Raw genomic sequence first — 20,517 nt, forward strand, 5'->3', positions numbered from 1 at the left:
GAGAGAGAGAGAGAGAGAGAGAGAGAGAGAGAGAGAGAATAAACCGTTGATGAAGAACCCAAAAAAAAGGGAACAAAAGATCCATACCTGTGGAGAGAGAACTGAAAAAAGAACCGGAAGGAAAACGATTAGGGAGAAAGAGAGAGAAATTCATTCACCCAAAATTCATTACCTAGAACAGAAAATGAGAATCAACGTCAATTGTATTTTCCATTATAGCATGGCAATCAATGGCAATTAATTTCTATTACCCGATCAACGGCAATTAATTGTAATGAATTTCATATTGTAAATGTTGTTAAGCTTACATCAATACAACTTCTCACTTTTGTATAGTAAAAAAAACCTAAGAAACGTAATTTGAACAAAAAATAACCTAAACAAATAAAACCGTACAAAAATCATAACCACATGTTTTCTGTGGAACAATATTTCAATACTTACCATGTTCGTTGGTCCCCCAATAAATTCTCTCATTTCTTTCTCTATCTCTCTCCACTCATTACCCAAAATCTTAATTCATAAAAGAAACATGGTTGTTTTACAATTTGAGAAGTTCACATTTGCATATTTGTCCAAAACATATACCATCATTATGCCCAATAAAAATCTTTATCAATGGTCATAGCATGGTCAAAATGTATTACTCCTATCTTGAGAAAATGAACTGTCTGAAATACGGCCCTTTCATGTTTGATGTTTCGATGATGTTCAAGTGCTTATGGGAGGAACTACAGACATTATTTAACATATGCACCTCCGGTTTTTAACACAGTTAACAAGGGGGAAATTGCGTTCCCATGTACACTCCGGCCATTTTTCGACTAGTTTCAGCTACACCCCGGTTCAAGTTCTGGTAGATGAAGGTTGGGTTTGTTGAGCTATCAAGAATGGATATAGTCATAATAAGGGTGTTCCAAATATACAATCACATATAGAACTTTGCCGTTTTTCATCTCATTTTCCATCTCTATTGAGTTCTATAATGGGGGATGGAAAATCACTATACAACGCCATATAGAAAACCTCATTGGACTTGCTCTAAAGTCTTTTATTTTGGTCTAACCTCCATGTTTTGTCCGGATTCGTGGTGAAAGGGATAACTAAAACGGAAACACTACAAAAAGACTCAAATAAATTTTATATTGATGAATTTTCTTTTTTTCCAGTAAAAAAAAAAAGTAACCAATATAAACTTATATTCAAAAGTATAAATATGAAGTTATTAGCTTTCAAAGTCAAAAAGTCATAGTATAGTGGTAAGTATTCATGCCTATCACGCGGGTGACCGGGGTTCAGTCCCCGGCAATGGCGTTCATTGATTTAATTAATGCCTGCTACTTTTGTTATCATAACATTTGTCCTTTGTTCCTTTCTCATACACTGCCGATGGTGGTAGTCAAAATTTTAAGAAATGTCGAAGCCTTTTTCCTCCCATTAAAGAACAGAAGTACTCTTTTTGTTGTCAATTGATAGAAGAGGTCATTTTACATAAGATATGAAGTATAAACCCGGAATTCTACATCATCAGCAAATTACAAAGTACAAAACCGGAATACTACATCATCAGCAAATTACCTGTGGGTCTAGAAAACCAAGACTTTTTAATTCCCCTTAAGTATGAACTCAATTTCTATTTACCTCTAAGGACAATCTCATATGAAGATTACTCTTTTACCCTTAACTAAATATAATGGGAAATGATATTGATACTCCAAAAATTGACGCAGACACTCCAAAATCAGTGTAATTCTAAAGCCATTTTCTTTTATTTTTGGAGTGCCAATATCATTTTCCAATATAATTTCACACTTTATTATCTTTTTAAAGTTTTCATCACCCCCTCCCACCTCCACCCCACAACCACTTCCGATCGGCGACCACTTCGACCGGTGACTTTTTCCAGCGAAATTTCATTATTTCAAAAAATTAGTGAAATTCACTACTTCTCAAATTTAACTACTTTCAGCGACCATTTTTCGGCCGGTGACTTTTTCCTGCTAAATTTCACTACTTCAAAAAATTGGTGAAATTCACTACTTCTCAAATTTCTCAGATTTTTACTGAATTTCAAATTTCACTGGCTGTAGATTTTAAATTTCACTAAATTTCATAACCTCGATCTTTCGTTGGCTAGCGAGGCTTGTCTCCTCATACCTCACACCGCCGAGCTGGTCCCATGGCCTATCGGTGTTCTCCTCGCCGAGGTGGTCCCCGCACAACCTCATCAACTCCTAGATCGTGGACGACGTCGTGTGGTCCCTCGTCACTGCCGTCGAGTCGGTCGCATTGGTCTTCGTGCTTTGCTTCTTCTACGTCTTCTGCGATCGCACTGTTTAAAGATCAACTATCCTCGCCGGAATATGACGCGGACGGACGGACGACGGCGAAGGAGGTACAAGGAGATTTAAATTTAAATTTTAATTGAGAAAGAGAGAGCAACTGGGGAGTTAAGGCTTGAAATTGGGGGAAAAAAATTGAAGAAATCGATGAAGAAGAAGTTGACGAATATTAGTGTTGACAGTAGTTTTGGACGAGAGGGGTATTTTGGGTAGAAAGTATGATTGAGGCCTTGTTCGTGCTTTTTTGGTTTTGGGTTGGAGTTTGCGGGAAGAAGGCCTTGGAAACTGGCCTGGCCTGTCAATTGCCCTACATCAATTATGAGAGTCTATGAGACAATCAAACCCAACAACTTAACCAGTAGAAGAAATAAGTCCATTATAGGATAGAAACAAAAAAGAAAGAAAAAGAAATAAGTCCATTATAAGGTAGAAACGAAAAAGAAAGAAAAGCCCCCACATGCATGTGAGGAGACTCGAACTCCTGACCTTTTCGTGAGATGCAAGAGTTCTGACCAACTGAGCTAGCCCCAGTTGGTAATTGAATAGAAGTACTTTATAATATCAAATTCTAGACCTATACAACATGATTGAGTTTCAACTCTTTTAATACATTACCAAATTAATTTCAAAATTAAAAGAGAAAAACGAATTCTTAACCAAATTAATTTCAAATGCTCAAAGAGAAAATCGAATTCTTAGGCGGTCTTCTTAATTTTGAAGTTCAAATGCTCAAAAAGACCAACACAACCTTTACACAATTGGTCATTGATTTCCAACAATTTGTATATTTATAAGCTTATATATGTACACAACAATGTTTTTTTTATTTATTTATTATAAATTGTACATGTATCACCTTCTACAAGTACTACTACAAACTTATATATGTTATTATAATTTCACATATGTATTACTTTTATATGTATAACTTATCTTATTTGTAACCCTAAGTTTGTATGAAGCTTAAATACATGGTATTTTTAACTCATGAACAAGCTCAAGTTTGAATCAAATCTATACAACCTTGTCTTGAACTCGCTCGTCAGGTTTTTATTACGCTTGAGCTCTATTTCACAAAAAAAATTAACAAAAGGATCTGAACATTCTAAAACTCGATTTGACTTTGTTGATTTCCAGCTCTAGACACAACTAGGACATGTCTTGTTAAACTTCGGGGTCAATGATATATGTTTTAGACGTTCTTTGGTGGTAATTCTGCAATAGTTCAAATTATAGAGTAAAAATCGTATGACAAATAATATATTTATTTCACAAAAAACTTAACAAATGAACCTAAATATTCTAAAACTCGATTTGACTCGGCTAATTTCCGGTCCTAGACACAACCAGGACATGTCTTTTTACACTTCGTGTTCAATGGCATACGTTGCCTTGTTTCATTAAGGGTTTTTAAAAAATAAGTATTTATTTGTATTTTGCAAACTTAAAATAATGTATTAACAAAATAATTTTTTAATTTTTTTACACCGTTCAAAAAATCTCATCGAGATCTGTCAAATAAGATCCATATTGTACAAAAAATTATTTCAATAAATCTATTATTTTTTTGCTTAAAAATTGCAAATAAATATTTGTTACTTTTTACGAACCCTTACTGGAACATAGACGTTCTTTGGTGGTAATTCTGCAATACTTCAAATTTCTGAATAAAATTCGTATAACAAAAAATATATGTACCGTCTAAGCCCTAATTTCGAATCCATCGCAACCTAACGACCCTTTAACCCCTTCTCCTCGACGAATACCTCTCTCTCTCGCTCTCTCTCTCTCTCTCTCAAGCGGTGCCTTTCTAGGGTTTCTGCAAATCATGGCTACAGACAGTGGTAGCCAAGACCAATCTCACAAGTCTCACCGCTCTCACCAGTCCGGTGCGAAAGCCGAAAAGAAGAAGAGCAAAAACAAGCACGGCGGCGGCGACCAGAAGCAGCACAATCCCAAGGTTCCTCTCTCTGTCTCTCTCTCTCTCTCTCTCTATATATATATATATGTATATATATCTGCATAAATAAAGAAGTATACGTGTTCGTTATACTTATGTGCGCGTGTGTATATATGTGGTTTTAGGCATTTGCTTTTAGTTCGACGGTAAAAGCGAAGCGGTTGCAGTCACGTGCGACGGAGAAAGAGCAGCGCAGGCTACATGTCCCGACCATCGACCGCTCCACGGGGGAGCCAGCGCCATATGTTGTGGTGGTGCAGGGCCCTCCGCAGGTAATTAAAATTACTGTCATGATTTTTTTTTACGTGAGTATTACAGTTGATTAAGTGCCTGTTTGGTGCGACGTCTTGTTACTAGCTTAGTTGCTTTAAAAACGTGATGAATTTTGTTTGGTGCGACGTTTTGTTAGCTTGATGAATTGATTCATTGTGATTTTAAGACGTATCAAACAGGCGGTAAGTATCAAACAGGTGGTAAGTTGTCGGTTTTTAGGTTGCTATAGTGTCAAAATGGCAAGGTTTCTCCACTGGTTAAAAACAGATTGTGTGCAAAAAATTTGGCTTGAGAAATTTTGGGATGGAAATGGTGGGGTCCATTGGAGAGAGAGAGAGAGAGAGAGAGAGAGAGAGTTTGGTTTGAGCCAAATCCAGTGGCAAAGCAATTGGTTGGCTATAGTTTGGTATAGGATGGGGGATGGTTTTTAAATTATGGCTTTCAGAGAGGAATAGCGTAGGGTTAAAGATGCTCTAATTACTATGGATATATTAAAGTGATAATGATATTCAATTTGTTGAGAATTTGGTTTTTTTCCCCCTAGGTTGGAAAGTCTCTTTTGATAAAGTGTCTTGTGAAGCATTACACGAAGCACAATCTACCGGATGTCCGAGGCCCCATTACCATTGTGTCAGGTTTATTTTGCTTTCTCCTATCTGTTGTTTAGTTTTGTAAGTACTAGTTGCACCAGGAATGTTTCTTGTTTTCACTTATTGAGGTGCAAGTGGTCGATCACCATGTTTCAAACTTCTCGTTTTAGGAAAGCAAAGGAGGCTGCAATTCGTTGAGTGCCCGAATGATATTAATGGAATGATTGACGCTGCCAAATTTGCTGATCTAGCATTGCTTCTTGTAGATGGAAGTTATGGTTTTGAAATGGTGAGGTCTTGTCTGTATCTGATTGATCACCTTTTGCACGTCACCACTAATATTTTCAGAATCCGTTTCTAGGTTATTAAAATCCAGAATCAAGTCATGTATGAGTATATTTTAAACTATTGGAACAATTTTGGTTCCTGTTGGTTGGTTTTCGTGCTCATTCAGTATTAAGTGTTAGAGTATCAGAGGGAAGCAAACTTCTTTCATTCAGGAACAGATAGAATATGCTGCATAGTGCATAGTTAGGATTGCGTTGCTGGTGAAAATTATCAAATTTTAGGGGTTTTAACTAGAGAAGGTACAGTGTTTAGAATCCCATAAAAATCATTGGAAGCTTCTGCAGCAACTGTTGCTTGAGTGGTTGTGCTTGTGAAATTCTGTTCAGTTTGCTGTTATTGCATAGTCAGGGTTGTGCTTGCTAGATTTCTTTTGTGTTCTATATTTAACAAGTTATGTTCGAAGATTTATTATTTCTCTTCTTTCCCCAATTTTTTCAAGGTATCACTTGAGTGGTCTGGTGCCACATTGGCATGTGATCTGTGATTTTCTTCATTATTCTTTTTAATTTTTTTGGGAGGCTAGTTTTAAGTGTAACTGTTTTTTTTTTCCTCTTCAAATTTGTCTACTCTTTTAGTTTGTAAGATCATACGAGTTTCTGTATTTTTTTATTTATGAATTTTGTGTGATGGGTTTTTGTCTTCCAGGAAACTTTTGAGTTCCTTAATATTTTGCAAACTCATGGATTCCCTAAAATTATGGGTGTTCTGACACACCTTGATAAGTTCAAGGATGTAAAGAAACTTAAAAAAACAAAGCAGCGCCTCAAGCATCGATTCTGGACTGAAATATATGATGGAGCTAAACTATTCTATTTGTCTGGTCTTATTCATGGGAAGTAAGTAACTGGCTGGCTTATCTTCTTCTGCAAGTTCATTGTGCATCAACATGAAAGTTATGATAAATCTTCTAAATGAACAGGTTTCCTAAACGAGAGGTTCACAATCTTGCAAGGTTCATTTCTGTTATGAAGTTCCATCCTTTGTCTTGGCGAGTTACCCATCCTTACATGTTGGTAGATCGTTTTGAAGATGTCACTCCTCCGGAAAGGGTTCATATGAATATTAAGTGCAATAGAAATGTCACTTTATATGGTTATTTACGTGGCTGTAATTTGAAGAAAGGAACCAAGGTACATCTAGCTAAACCTTTTTAGTTTTTAACTTTTGATGACCTGAAACGTAGTTTGGACCTCTATTTGAGGTTGATTATGTCTATTATTCCGTGATTCAATTTGTTGATTACCTTTTTAGATGGCATATTGCTTGCAATGGTTTTGTTTAGGATATCAAAAAAGTGTACAGGGAGTATCGTCTTATAACTTGATAGTGTACCCCCATAGTGTGTAGTAGGACACTCTTGAATGCAATTCAGTTTGCACATAGAAAAGACCCCATGATTCCATAATCTTGCTTGCATAGGATGATAATTGCTTGCTACCAGGAACAACTCTCCTTTGCAACTGACTAAGGTTTCATTGTGGACCAACATTTTCACTAAGTTAATGTTTCTTACTTACTGAAATTCTAAATGTAAAATGAAATTTTTGGGTCTTTTAGATCTTTGGGGTACATCTCCTTCTGAGGGTTGGATTCAAGGGTTAGACAATCTGTTGGGGATGAGGTAAGAATTGTAGGAGAAGTTGTATTGTGGGCTAAGAAGCATTGACCCGACCTTGGGTACTAAACCAATAAGCCCCTAGACATGATAAGCCGAATAACAAGATTCGCAAGTGAGCAATGCAGCACATTCCTACTACCTCGTCGCCGTTAGGGTTACTGCTATTTGCTCTATGGTGTGCCATTGAGCTCAACGAATCGCTCTGGTACTACTTAGGAATAGCGGAAAGCCAAACCAGAATAGGATATTGTTCTAGTAGCTAGGTACTCCCTATGTCTCATTTTGTTTGCTCTCTAAGGGAAACACGATTAATGCACATCTCCTAAGAAAGTTTAATGAGATTTCCGATATTACCCCTGATTCTCCACCTTTAAAACTGTGTAATCATTTGCGAGGGTTAGTTTGTGAAAATTTACACTCTTTTCTTTGAATTTTCAAACATGACAAACAATTTGGAACATCTCAAAATACAATATTGAGCAAACAAAATGGGACGGACGGAGGGTTCTAGCAAACAAAGCATACCCTTGAATCTGGAAGAGAAAAATATGAGGACTGTTGAGAAGTATTGTTGATGTAGGATGCATTTGTCCTTAGGCTTACATCTCACCATATATATAACTGGGATATTTTTTTGGTAAGCAAGAAAACAAAGAGAGGAAACCAGAAATAGCAAGCAACTTTGAGATAGCCTCGATAAAAGAACACTAGGAATAATAGCATTCTGATGAAAATAGGCCGGACTAAATTAAATGTTCCCAGAAATATATTTTTTTTCAAAGGAAAAGTTTCAAAAAAAAAAAAACCAGTATTGATTTGATTACTGACTCCTGAGGGTCACCTGTTCTGATAAATCTTCAGCCACTTTTTCTGTAGCAATTTGATTAAGAAAGTGCAAAATGGGGAAATATATCTTCAAAAGGAAGCGTTGCCACCATGCGTGATTCCAGAATAAATCAATCCTGATCCATTCTATTGATATTGATTATGGTGTCTCTAATGTTTCTTCACTCTGTTGCCCAGAATGTGGCCATTTTGGTATGTAGAATGGGTATGAAAGCATGGTAAGCTCATGCGATACCTTACGGCCTCATAAGTTTTTGATAAAGTATATTGTTTGAAGTTTGAACTACCAATATTGCTGTAAAAAAAAAAAAAACTAAAAGAAAAAGCAAACTCATTGGAACAAGTCTTTTGTCCCAATTACTTCGGGATGGCTGAAAAGGTATTCAATTGATTCCAACCGATTTTATTCGTGTTTGTGTATGGATTTAGAGATGTGTCCTTTGCTGGGTTCATAGGTTTTGCTAAGGTAACTTAAGGGTGTGTGGTTGATGACTGGACAATTTGAATTTGTGAGAGGATATGGTGTATTGAGTCATTGCACATGCGGTTGGGTGGTGACTGAATTCTGTTGCTTCGAAGCTCTATTTTGCTTATCTAATTTCATTGTCTTTATTAGTGATTTTTCTATTTTGAATGTCGCACTAATAGTAAACCTGGATCTGCTTGAAAATTTCCTGTAATTTTTTAATATGGAAAACTGTCGACCGTTGTTCACTGTTAATCTAATATATCAACCAAGTGTTGCTACGTTCTAGTGCTCTCTGTGTTTCATGTGTGATCTAATCTCCAGTTTGTAATCAGGTGCACATTGCTGGTGTTGGTGATTACAATTTAGCTGGCATTACTAGCTTGGCAGATCCTTGTCCTTTACCTTCGGCTGCCAAAAAGAAGGGACTGCGGGACAAGGAGAAGCTCTTTTATGCACCTATGTCTGGACTTGGGGATCTCCTTTATGACAAGGATGCTGTCTACATAAACATAAATGACCACTTTGTGCAGTTCTCTAAAGCTGATGACGAGAATGTAGTGACGCGCAAAGGTCTATTCTTGTGAACATATATCGTTTTCTCACTTAGATTCCAAGTTGAACTTGGTATTCTATTGTATGCTGTACTTGTGCATAAAAAGTTGCCTTTCTAATGCTTACTTAGCGGGAAGTGGTTATTTTCTTTCTGGTCCCATTGTCACTTTTCTTTTCGTATTTTCATTCCCTGTATGACTACGTCCTTACAGACCAACCTTTATATTGTCCTGATGAAGTACATACGTTCCTCGATTTCAGGAAAGGACCGGGATGTTGGTGAGATTTTGGTAAAATCACTTCAGAACACGAAATGTTCAGTCGACCAGGAGTTAGAAAATAGCTTCATTAATCTTTTTGCCAAGAAAGTTAATATCTTATCAGAAGCTCCAACTGACCAAGAGGATGCTCACAAATCAATGGATCATATCAGAGATGTAGAGCCTGCAGAGAACTATCAGTCTGGAGAACCTGAGACTGATGATTCTGATGAAGAAAGTGATGCAGAGGAGTTGGATGGTTCAGAAATTTCAGATGAAGATGAAACTTATCAAGGGGGTCTGAAGATGAAAACCATGGATAATGATTCTGAGGAAGACAATAGTAATGTTCTGGAGGAGCATTTTCCTCCAGAAAAAGGCTTGAAGGAACATATTGATTTTCATGATGGAAGAATGAGGAGAAAAGCTTTCTTTGGAGATGACTTTGGTCAAGACCATTTGATGGTAATATGCACTTATCTTTGTTTGTTTGGAGATTGTTTGCCAATGGAAGGGAGGAGATCTGATATCTTTTCTGTCTGTGTAGTTTGCTTTAGGTGAATGTGAATGCCTATTTACACCCTTTTGATTTTTGCTGAAATATCAACTATGTGAAATGTAGGATGCTTTACGCAGAATATGAGGTCCTTCTATTGCTTCCACTTATTTTGTATTTTTAATTTCAGTATGGCTGAGTGCCAAGGTTTTTCTTTCTTTCAGATCTGATTTACTGCTCAACTGAATAAGAAAACATCTCAGATCTGGTTTGCAGATAAAAAACGGAAAAGAGCAATTTTTGTTTTATCTGGTCTTTTGTTGAGCTTTGGCACAAGGAATTCTACCCATTTTTATAGGGGAAGTAATATTTATGCCAGAGCTATTCGAACTATGCTCACCCGAGACACTCAACCAATTCTTTCTCCCTTTCCGAGTAAGCAAAAGTGTTGGAGATTCTTCCTGGAAAATGGGCACACAAAAAAAGTCATTAGATAGACTGAAAAGGACGAGCCGCAAATAGAAAAGCATACAGTGAAAATAGTTCTCCTCAGAAGAATTACCTAATCAAACTGGCCAAACTTATCTGTATCCTCAACTCAATGCACATTATAATATTGTTGTGCCGGGCCCCAAGGAGTTGTTCATATTTGAGAGTACATTGTAAATTTGGATGATCAACTATCATTCATTTTGTGTGTGTGTTTTATGCCCGTGATTTATTTAAGTACAGTTTTGACTTGAAACAAGAACTACAACTCATGTTCTACATGCCTCATTGGGCTTACTGCCATGATGTCCTAAATCTTGGCATTTGACTTGTATTTTTAGTGCAATTCAGTTTTATCTGCTCTTGGCATGGGTTAGTTAGCTCCCAGACCAATAGGAATATATGTCAACTTTGGAGTATTTCATCCAAAACTTTTGTTGTAATGTAGGTATCGTATTAGTTAAGAAGGTTGGTCTGTTATGCTGGTTGTCTCGGTTTTTTTCTTGTATATCCCCTTGGCTTGCTGTTAGTAGGGGTTTGGATGTCTTGTTTTGATTTCTACCAATGATGAGGGAAGTTGCTTGTACTCGTAAGGGCCTGTCCCACTTGCTGTTGTTTTGATGATTGTCTTGATTTCTATCCTTGATAAGGGAAGTTGCTTCTACTCATAAGGGCATTTACCTATGTTACTTTTTTCATATGATTCGGAGTAAGGTGTAACTTACCCAAAAAAAGATAAGAAAACTGTTCTATTGGTTTACAAGTTAAAAAAGTATGCTTATTAACATCAAGCATGCTATTATCTTACTCGTAGGTATTAATATTCGCTTGTTGTAGGATTTGGGGGACAGTGATGGTGCTGAAGATGACGATCCAGATGACAGATCTTCTCATTCAGATTCTTCAGAGGATGGAGAGAACGATTATAGAGATGGTACAGTTTCGCACCTTGAATTTATGGTATTTCATTGCCTAGATATTTACTTTGGTGAAATAGTTCTCACTTCGTGAAGAGATATGGTTGTTCTAGGAATGCTATTTTTTATTTTATTTTTTTGTTTGCTAGTCAAAATAAAAGAAGTAAGGTCAAAGCAAGCAGGATTGATTGTCAAAGAATCTAAAATAATTGTAAAGTTTATCCACCTTCGGTGATCCTTAAATTGTCCCTGGGCAGAACTTGTTTTCTAATAAATTGCCTTCCTTCTGATGTATTAACTGTACTTCTTAATAATTTCCCTGACAGAATATGAGATGGGAAATTCTTCAAAATGGAAAGAGTCCTTGGCAGAGAAGACCGTTTTGAGACAGAATGCTAATCTGGAGCAACTTGTATATGGAAAATCTGAAAAAATGGCCAATATTTCTGACCAAGCTCAAGCTAGCAGTGAGGATGAAGGCAAGGATGATGAATTCTTTACGCCGAAAGGAGAGGGAACTAAGGTTGTTTCAGACGCAGTTTAGTTGTTTCCTTTTTGTTTTCTGGAGCAAGAGATGCTTTTTTAGTGAATTAGATAATGTTGGTATAACCCTATAGATAAATGAATTCTTTTCTTTTTGTGAATTAAATCTGAATAAATGACTAGCTATTTGTGCAATTAAAGAATAATTGATGAAATATGAATTATTGCAGAAATCAAGCGGACGAGTGGATGGTGATAATGTCAATATTGATGACTGTTCCAAGTTCGTAAATCATGCAAGTCTTAAGAACTGGAAAAATGAAGCATTAATTGAAAGCATTCGTAACCGTTTTGTCACTGGAGACTGGTCAAAGGCTGCTCAACGTGGTCAAGTGTCAGAAGCTATTTGTGATGATGATGATACCGAATTTGGAGAGTTTGAGGATTTGGAAACGGGTCAGAAGTACGAGAGCCACAATGCTTGCGATGATCTCCAGGAGGAGGATGCCACTAAAATTGAAGAGCGGAGGCTTAAGAAGCTTGCTTTGCGTGCAAAATTTGATGCTCAATATCCTTCTGTTCCTCGTTTCTCTTCTTATTTATAGCTGGTTCATGAACCACCAGTGAAATGATTCGTTGTATGAATGATCTTGCATCATCATGCATGACATGCCAATATTTAAATAGCTTTCATTTTATTTGCCACCCTTGTCATATTTGGAAATCACTTGATTTTGTGACCTTGATTCATTTATACGTACAATGGGTCTGAATCACCAGATGAGGATACTGATACCAAAAATGGTGCAAAATCGCACCGAGGTCAAGCTAATGAAGGTGGATTTTTTGATAAGGTAACGTTATTTTGTGTATTTTCCGGAATTTATTGATGCAGTTTTCAGTAAAAATAGTGTTTCTTTGATTCAATTTATAGACTTTTGATAGTCTTGTAATTTCTTTGCTTTGTTTATTGATTCTTGCAGCTGAAGGAGGAGATCGAGCTTCGGAAACAAACAAATCTAGCTGAACTCAATGACCTTAATGAGGCAACTCGGATAGAAATAGAGGGTTATAGAACTGGAACTTACCTAAGATTGGAGGTTCATGATGTTCCCTTTGAAATGGTTGAATATTTTGATCCCTTCCATCCTGTTCTTGTTGGAGGAATCGGTCTTAGCGAAGAGAACGTTGGATACATGCAGGTTAGAAAAGCCTTTATTTATTGTTTATTTTTGTGTCATTAACCCTGTCTCAGGTTTTGAGGGATGGGAACAGAAAGGAAGGGAAATATGTGCTTCCCTCCTTTAACTTTAACTTTCACTTGTTTGGTCCTGAATCCAATTTTCGTTGTCGCCTCACTTTGAAGCTGCATCAATGTCACAAAGAAAATACCTAAATGCCTAATTAAATTGGACCTGGCACAATTGGGAGATATCATATATGCCTGGACATATTGCGTATCAAGACCAGAAAAATTGCAGCTATGGTCATGAAGGGTTTTTGATCTTTCTAACTTTGTAAACCAGTCGTTTGATTTCAGATAATTTGAGAGCAACTATTGAGAGGAGTTACTTTTACATAATTGGCTTTAGCCAAAGCTCCGTAAACATAAGTGAAATCTCAAGTGACTCACTAATGAAACTGGTTCTAGCGACTTTGTTGTTTGACAATATCTCTCAATTCTACTTTCTTTTAGTGCCAAATTCAACTCTACTTACGTCTTTAATATTTCAATTCTACTTCCTTTCACAAGAGATTTCTCTTTTTTCTTCTAGGTGCGGTTAAAGCGCCATAGATGGCACAAGAAAGTACTGAAGACTAGAGATCCAATAATTGTTTCTATTGGATGGAGGCGATACCAAACTACACCTGTTTATGCCATTGAGGACCGCAATGGACGGAGTCGTATGCTCAAATACACTCCTGAGCACATGCATTGTCTTGCCATGTTTTGGGGTCCACTTGCACCTCCACATACTGGGGTAGTGGCTGTTCAAAATCTATCAAACAATCAGGTTAGATATTGCATCTGGATGTCTTCTTCTTCTTCTTCTTCTTCTTCTTCTTTTTTATGTTTTCCAGCTTGATTAACTGTAGAAGAGTCAACAAGTTCTTCCAATTTTGAATAGAAAGTGTCTGCCTGGTAAACTGCAATATACTCCTAATTGTGTTGATCTGAAGGTTTAATTTTTGTTTGTGGGATTTGATTTTGTTCCTGTCAACTATTTGATGATTACACACCAGATTCATCACAAGAGTTGATTATGTGCAAAAGCATGTCAATAGTTTACACCTAAACCAGGCTATTCCAAGTCTCTTTGAAACTCACCCACCAAGTTGCCTCCAAAGAAGAACCCGTATATATAGAAGTGAAATTCAAACCGGGAAAGTTCAAAGCACTACTTGACTTCAAGAGGAAAGTGAATCCATTCATTCATACACCAGAACAAATGTAACTTTGATCAAGGAAAACTTGAACTGAGAGAAAACTACATGACTTGCGGCAACACTAATAGAAAGCTCTTCACAGTATGTGGAAACTATTCATTGGCATGACTCACCCCTTCAGACAAGCAAGTAATCAAGCTTCAGGAAATCCATCTTCATTGTAACCTTCAAGCTCCATTAACCAGGCTAAGTTTGACAGATTCCTTTGGTGTGTAGCCCAAATTTAACCCTGGGTATTGCTTTGACTTTGAGCTTAAATCAGTCACATGGTAGGGTTTTAGCCTTGTAGACCGTTTCTGCTTCCTTCTCTTTTGGTTACGAGTACCAATATAACTAATTTTTCTGATAAAGTTTTTTTTATTTGATCATGTTGGGGCATCTCTACAAGTGCTTTCTGGCCCTTTATAACCATCTTTTTGATTGTTTCCTTTATGTCGTTCATTTCGTTTTAACCATGGTATATCTGTCCCTTCATAACTATCTTGCTTTAGTTGCTTCTTCCTCTCAGATTTTGAAGACCATAACTTGACTTTGGTGTATCATTCATTGAATAAGATCTTAAAAAGTTAGCAGCTGCTGCGTTTTTCTTCCTCTGTAGTTTTCTAATGGTTAATAGGATCTGGCCGTGGTGCATTTATGCAGGCAGTATTTAGGATCACAGCGACTGCATCGGTATTGGAGAGCAACCATGCAACTCGAATAGTGAAAAAGATCAAGTTAGTTGGGTACCCCTGCAAGATCTTCAAGAAGACAGCTCTTATCAAAGATATGTTCACGTCAGATCTTGAAATAGCCAGATTTGAAGGTGCAGCTGTTCGAACTGTTAGTGGAATTCGGGGGCAGGTGAAGAAGGTATGCCTGCCATATTTTTGTGCTTTGTAAATTAGACTATGTTTGGTACACAGTAAATAAAGTTTAAGTAAAACATTCTTAGAGCGAAATCATTTGCATCCATGCTGCATGACAATATTTACATATGATTCTCTGAAAAGTCCGTAAGTTAATTTTCATAAACACTCAATGGTTCAATGCCTCTTGGCACCTAGTCCTCTGATGGCCATCCTCATGAATTGCTTCTGTCTCTGCTGGCAACAACATTCCCCATTCCAGACCAGTAGTTACATGTGGGCCACCTTGGTGATTAACATCATCCTAGAAACATGGCAATAAAGTACCTAATTTTTCCGCTCAAGTTTCTTTCTCTAGAATAGCCACGTTAGTTGATGGATGAATCCTGAGGTGGGGAACGTCAACGGGGGCCCACTGAAAGCAGTTTATTTGGATTTGATAACTATTCTTCAAGTGACATGTAGACATCGGAAAACGAAAGGCGAAAAAAAATTCTTTCAAATTCCTTTTCCAGCAAAAATAATTTACAAAACAAGAGCCTCAACATTGATATAGCATCAGTCTGCTGAAATGGCTATTTTCCCTTGTTTAATCACGCAGATGAAAGACTAGACATGACAGGCCAAGTGAATGATTCTTTTTCACGGACTTGTGGATGATTTTAGTAATTGTGAAGGATATGATTAATGTCCATTAACATTATTCTGAGCAGGCTGCAAAAGAAGAGATCGGTAACCTACCCAAAAAGAAAGGGGGAGATCCTAAAGAAGGAATTGCAAGGTGCACCTTTGAGGACAGAATTCTGATGAGCGACATTGTTTTCTTGCGTGCATGGACTCAAGTTGATGTTCCTCAGTTTTACAATCCGTTGACTACAGCATTACAACCCCGTGACAAGACATGGCAAGGAATGAAAACGGTGGCCGAATTAAGGAGGGAAAAGAATATCCCAGTACCACTCAGCAAGGATTCACTCTATAAGGTAATCAACGAACCCCTTCGATTTTATTACTCATTCACTGTACTGGTATTTGATTTAGTTATTGCCAAACTACACAGGCTCTCCACATCTAGATTTTAGAAAGAAAAAAAAAATAGTCAACCTTCTAGATGAACATATATGCCACCGCTAGGTCAAAATCCTGGGTCCCTCTCTGAAGGTAATTAATATTTTCTTGGCCCTAAATTGCGGTATCCTAGGTTTTCTTTCTTTGGTGGTTCCTTTGCACTTTTTAACTTCTTAATTGTTCTTTGCTTGTCTTTTCCCCCTTTTGACAGCAAATTGAGAGGAAGATGCGGAAATTCAACCCATTGGTCATTCCTAAGTCGTTGCAGGCAACTCTGCCATTTGCCTCAAAGCCCAAGGATGTTCCCAGTCGGAGGCGTCCACTCCTCGAAAGTCGGAGGGCTGTCATCCCGGAACCTCATGAGAGTCAAATTCATGCGCTTGTTCAACAACTTCAGCTTATTAGACATGAGAAGGTACGTTCTTTATGGTTGAAATGTTATATTTCCTGAGGTATTTGAACTTTTTGGTGGGCTTTGTACGGAAATAGATATGCATCTTGTTGGCTTTCCCACTTCTAGGGGTAGCTTAAAACACATACCAGGTAGTTTAAATGTGCTGACAGATGGACTAACAAGATGGCATGCAAAATTAAAACGGAAAATTGTAATTATTTCTACATTCCTATTCTTCTCGCCTTATTAGTGCCACATCCATTGCATGCCTAAGTATGATAGGCTTTAGAGCATCCGCAATGTAATAATCAAAATTGGATAACCAAAAGTTGCCACATCATCTTTTGATTATCCATTTAAGACATTGCTAAAGTTAGTAATATAGAGGTCCACAATGTAATAATCAAAATTGGATAACCAAAACTTGCCACATCACCTTTTTAAACTACAAATTTCTAAAAACTAAATTTTTTGACAATAATTTGAATACTCTTTTTGAAAAAAAATAACAGTTTTTTTTAAGAAAATAGTTTAGTGAAAAAAAAATTTGAAAATAGTTTTTTTCAAAAAGATAACAGTTTTAAAAAAACAGTTTTTTTTTTTTTTGAAAAACTGTTGGAATCCGTTTTTTCGTAAAAACACTTATAATTTTTTTTAAAAGTTTCTGAAAAAAAATAGTTTTTAAAAATAATTTTCTAGAAACATTGTTGAGAGAGAAGGTTTTTATGTAATGATGAGTGTACTTGATTGAGAAAATGTGGGGACCATTAAATTTGATTATTGGCAAAAAGGTCGCTAGTTTTGATTATCCAAAGGCCAAAATTTGATGAGTTGCTAAGAGGTTGCTAAGTTTGGTTATTACAATGTGAACACTTTTTTGAACAAACATTGCTAACTTTAGCAACCTTTTGGTTTTGATTATTACATTGTGGATGCTCTTAGAAGCCTAGAGTAAACGGTGTGAGTCCCTTGATCGTCAATAGTGAAGGCCCCTAAAAAAATTATTAAGGTTGTCTGATACTTGCGCCACTGGAAGAAATTTCTGGCTCCACCACTGACTGTCAATAAGCCTTTTTGGGCCAAAGCGCTCAACTCTGGTTTGAAGAATTTATTATGTACCATAGTGCAATGCCATTTTCGTGATAGTATACAAAGGTCTCAACTCTCAAGTGAAGAGTACCATTGAGGTTATAAGTAGCTCTAGCTAGAGGTGTCAAATGGGCCGTGCCGGCACGGCACGACACGGGCACGGGCACGGGGCAGCACGGCACGTCACAGGCACGATATTGGCCTAGCACGGCACGATTGTAGTGGGCCTGGGGCACGGCACGGGCACGGAAGTGGGCGGCACAGCACGAGCACGGCACGAAAGTTGGCACGGCACGACACGGTCGTAGACGGGCACGAAAAGTGGACAGGAACGGCACGGCACGGGCACGAAAAGGCACGGGAAAAAAAATTAAATAAGCCAAATGGCTTTTTTTAAAAAATTTTAAAAAAATTAAACAATTTCTATTCGGTAAAAAATATTTGTTTACCTTTTTTTAAAGGGTAAACGACTAAGATATTTAATTTAAAAAAAAAACAATTTATTAAAAAATCATGTTTTTTAAAAATTATTTTCACTTTTAAAAAACTATCAAATTTTATTCGGTAAAAATATTTGTTTTGTTTTTGTTAGTAAAATTTAATAGGCTTTGGACCTTTGGTTTGCAAATTTAACATTACAATACAAGATAACAAGTAAAATTAAAAAAACTTATCAAAATATTTATGGTGCAAGAGTAATTTAAGATGGAAAAGCTAGGAAAAAGAGGGGACGTTCAAAGAAAAAAAAGGAAAAAGAAGGGGCAACCGAAGTTGAATTGCAACTTCGCTCTCTCTCTCTCAAACACACACACTCATCCCTTGTTTTTTATGAGGATGCAGTGAATGCAAGGATCTCTCTATCCTTGCCCAATGTCGCTGAGTTTCCAATATGCCAAAAAACCAAATGTATACAATGGTTGCATGTTTGATGCAAGATTAATTATGCCTTAAGTCAATCCACACATGTTAGGGCAAACTAAAATGACACGACTTAAAATGGCACAGCCCGGCCCGATCCGACACGACACGATTAAGTAAATGGGCCGGCACATCTTGACACGATTGAAAATGGCACGGCACGACATGATTTAAGAACACGAGCCGGCACGACACGACACGATTTAAGAAAATGGACCGGCACGACACAACACGATTGAAAATGGCACGACACGACACGATTTAAGAAACGGGCCGGCACGACACGACACGATTTCAGAAACGGGCCAGCACGGCACGACACAATTGGCAAATGGCACGGTACAGCACGACACGATTTAAGTAAACGGGCCGGCACGGCACGACACGATTGACAAACGGCACGGCACGACACGACACGACACGATTTAAGTAAATAAAGTAAACGGGCCGGCACGGCACTGCACGAAGCACGGTTAGCACGAAGTTAAACGGGCTGTGCCGGCACGGCACGGCCCATTTGACACCTCTAGCTCTAGCCTTCTGTGAGGAGAAATTTATAGCTTCAAATTTTCAAAGGAAAGCTGAGAAATTATACATTCCAAAGAAGAAAATGAAAATATGAGGTGCAGGTATAATTGAGGCATGAATAATTTCTTTATTTTGGGGTGCAAGAGGACTACATCAGAATACAAATTGTGGAAATTTTTTACATTAGCTGTTTAAGGTTAGTTGAAGATTAAAAAGGAAAGACTTCTCTTGTTTCAGCTGATTGTAAGATTGCTGCTGAGCCTGAAACTGTGGATTCTCCTTATTTGTGCATTTTGGTTTTGCTAATGTCCCATCCAAAATAGCCTGTTTGCATAGCATGATTGGCTCAGTTGAAGTTTTCCAGCAGCATAATTAGGCTTGTTTTTAAGCCTAGTTCACTCGAATCTCCATAACTGAAACATGTCTAAGTTTGTCCTCACTAACCTGTATGAACTGTCCCAGTCAAAAAAAAAAAAAACCTGTACAAACTGTTTTTTAGTGGTTTCTCTTTGATTTCATTCTGAGCTCTTAGCGTCAGTAAACATGTTCCTAGTGGATCCTTATTGTTTATTCTATATTTTGTTTCCATCCTAGAGTCGGTCATTCCAAATGAGCTTGCCTTCAAGTCTTTGTTTTCATTTGTGTTTTGCAGCTGAGGAAGCAAAAGCTTAAGGAAGTGGAGAAGAGGAAGGCGCGTGAAGTGGAGAAGGCCAAGGAAGAGCAGCTTTCGAAAAAGCGCCAGAGAGAAGAACGGCGGGGAAGATACCGTGAACAAGACAAATTAAATAAGAGAATCCGGAAAAATACTGAGGGCTAGAAGTTCCAAGAGATTTAAGGCAGAAGGGTCAATGGTGTATCGTGTGTGATCTGATGCACAATAATTTGAGATCTCTGAAGTGCACCACTAACTTTGGTGCTTTCAAGGAGATAACCCAGCAAAACCAGCCATGACAGGACAAGGTAGTGTGTGACAGAATGCGTTTGTATTTATTAGCGGAGTAGTGAAGAGATATTTTTGCATTAGCCTCTGTAATGGAAAGGCACAGAGGGAGCGTTTCGATAAAATTCCATGGCCTGCGGAAAATGTGTCATCTAATTTATGCATGCTCCTGGTTTCGAAGTTTTGGGGTTTAACAGGAAAAACTTTTAAAAATGGGGAAGAGACCCAAAAATCCAATGCGGTGTTTTTTTTTTTTATATTCATGTTTAGAACGTCATTATTTAGTTTACTTGTATTATTCCGATCAGTGTCAAGTTGAAAGGCTGATTCTTTTTTTCTTTTTTTTATTGGAATGAGAGACACATTCATAACCAAATGCAGGTTGCGACGCCGGAACTGATTTTTATGCGGCTTGTCTTTTGTTTCTTGTATTTCAAGGCATGTGAGTCCTTTGTACTACAAAGGACCCTGGTGTTTATCTTGCTTGCATGGGCGCGATACCTTTTTCTTAGAGGCTTCGCGGTTTGAGTTGTACCAATGCACAAGACTAGGGGTGGACGGGGTCTAGATTGATGCGATTTTATAAAAGTTTAGTAACATGACCATCTTAAACAGTTCCCCAGAATTTAGAGTCAAAACCT

General features: G+C 37.5%; 1 protein-coding gene across 1 annotated transcript; it reads left to right on the plus strand.

The window, feature by feature from the left end:
• The first annotated feature begins 4,005 nt into the window (after positions 1–4,005).
• Positions 4,006–20,183, plus strand: LOC131299139 (uncharacterized). The gene is made up of 18 exons (XM_058324734.1): positions 4,006–4,302; positions 4,428–4,574; positions 5,120–5,210; positions 5,336–5,454; positions 6,159–6,349; positions 6,433–6,643; positions 8,779–9,016; positions 9,260–9,723; positions 11,081–11,177; positions 11,487–11,683; positions 11,874–12,211; positions 12,401–12,497; positions 12,627–12,845; positions 13,419–13,658; positions 14,734–14,943; positions 15,653–15,922; positions 16,219–16,422; positions 19,589–20,183. The coding sequence occupies exons 1-18, from the start codon at positions 4,171–4,173 to the stop codon at positions 19,751–19,753; spliced, it is 3,630 nt and encodes a 1,209-aa protein (XP_058180717.1). The 5' UTR covers positions 4,006–4,170; the 3' UTR covers positions 19,754–20,183.
• The last annotated feature ends 334 nt before the right edge of the window (positions 20,184–20,517 follow it).

This window comes from Rhododendron vialii, chromosome 8a (assembly GCF_030253575.1).
Source record: "Rhododendron vialii isolate Sample 1 chromosome 8a, ASM3025357v1".
Taxonomy (NCBI): domain Eukaryota; kingdom Viridiplantae; phylum Streptophyta; class Magnoliopsida; order Ericales; family Ericaceae; genus Rhododendron; species Rhododendron vialii.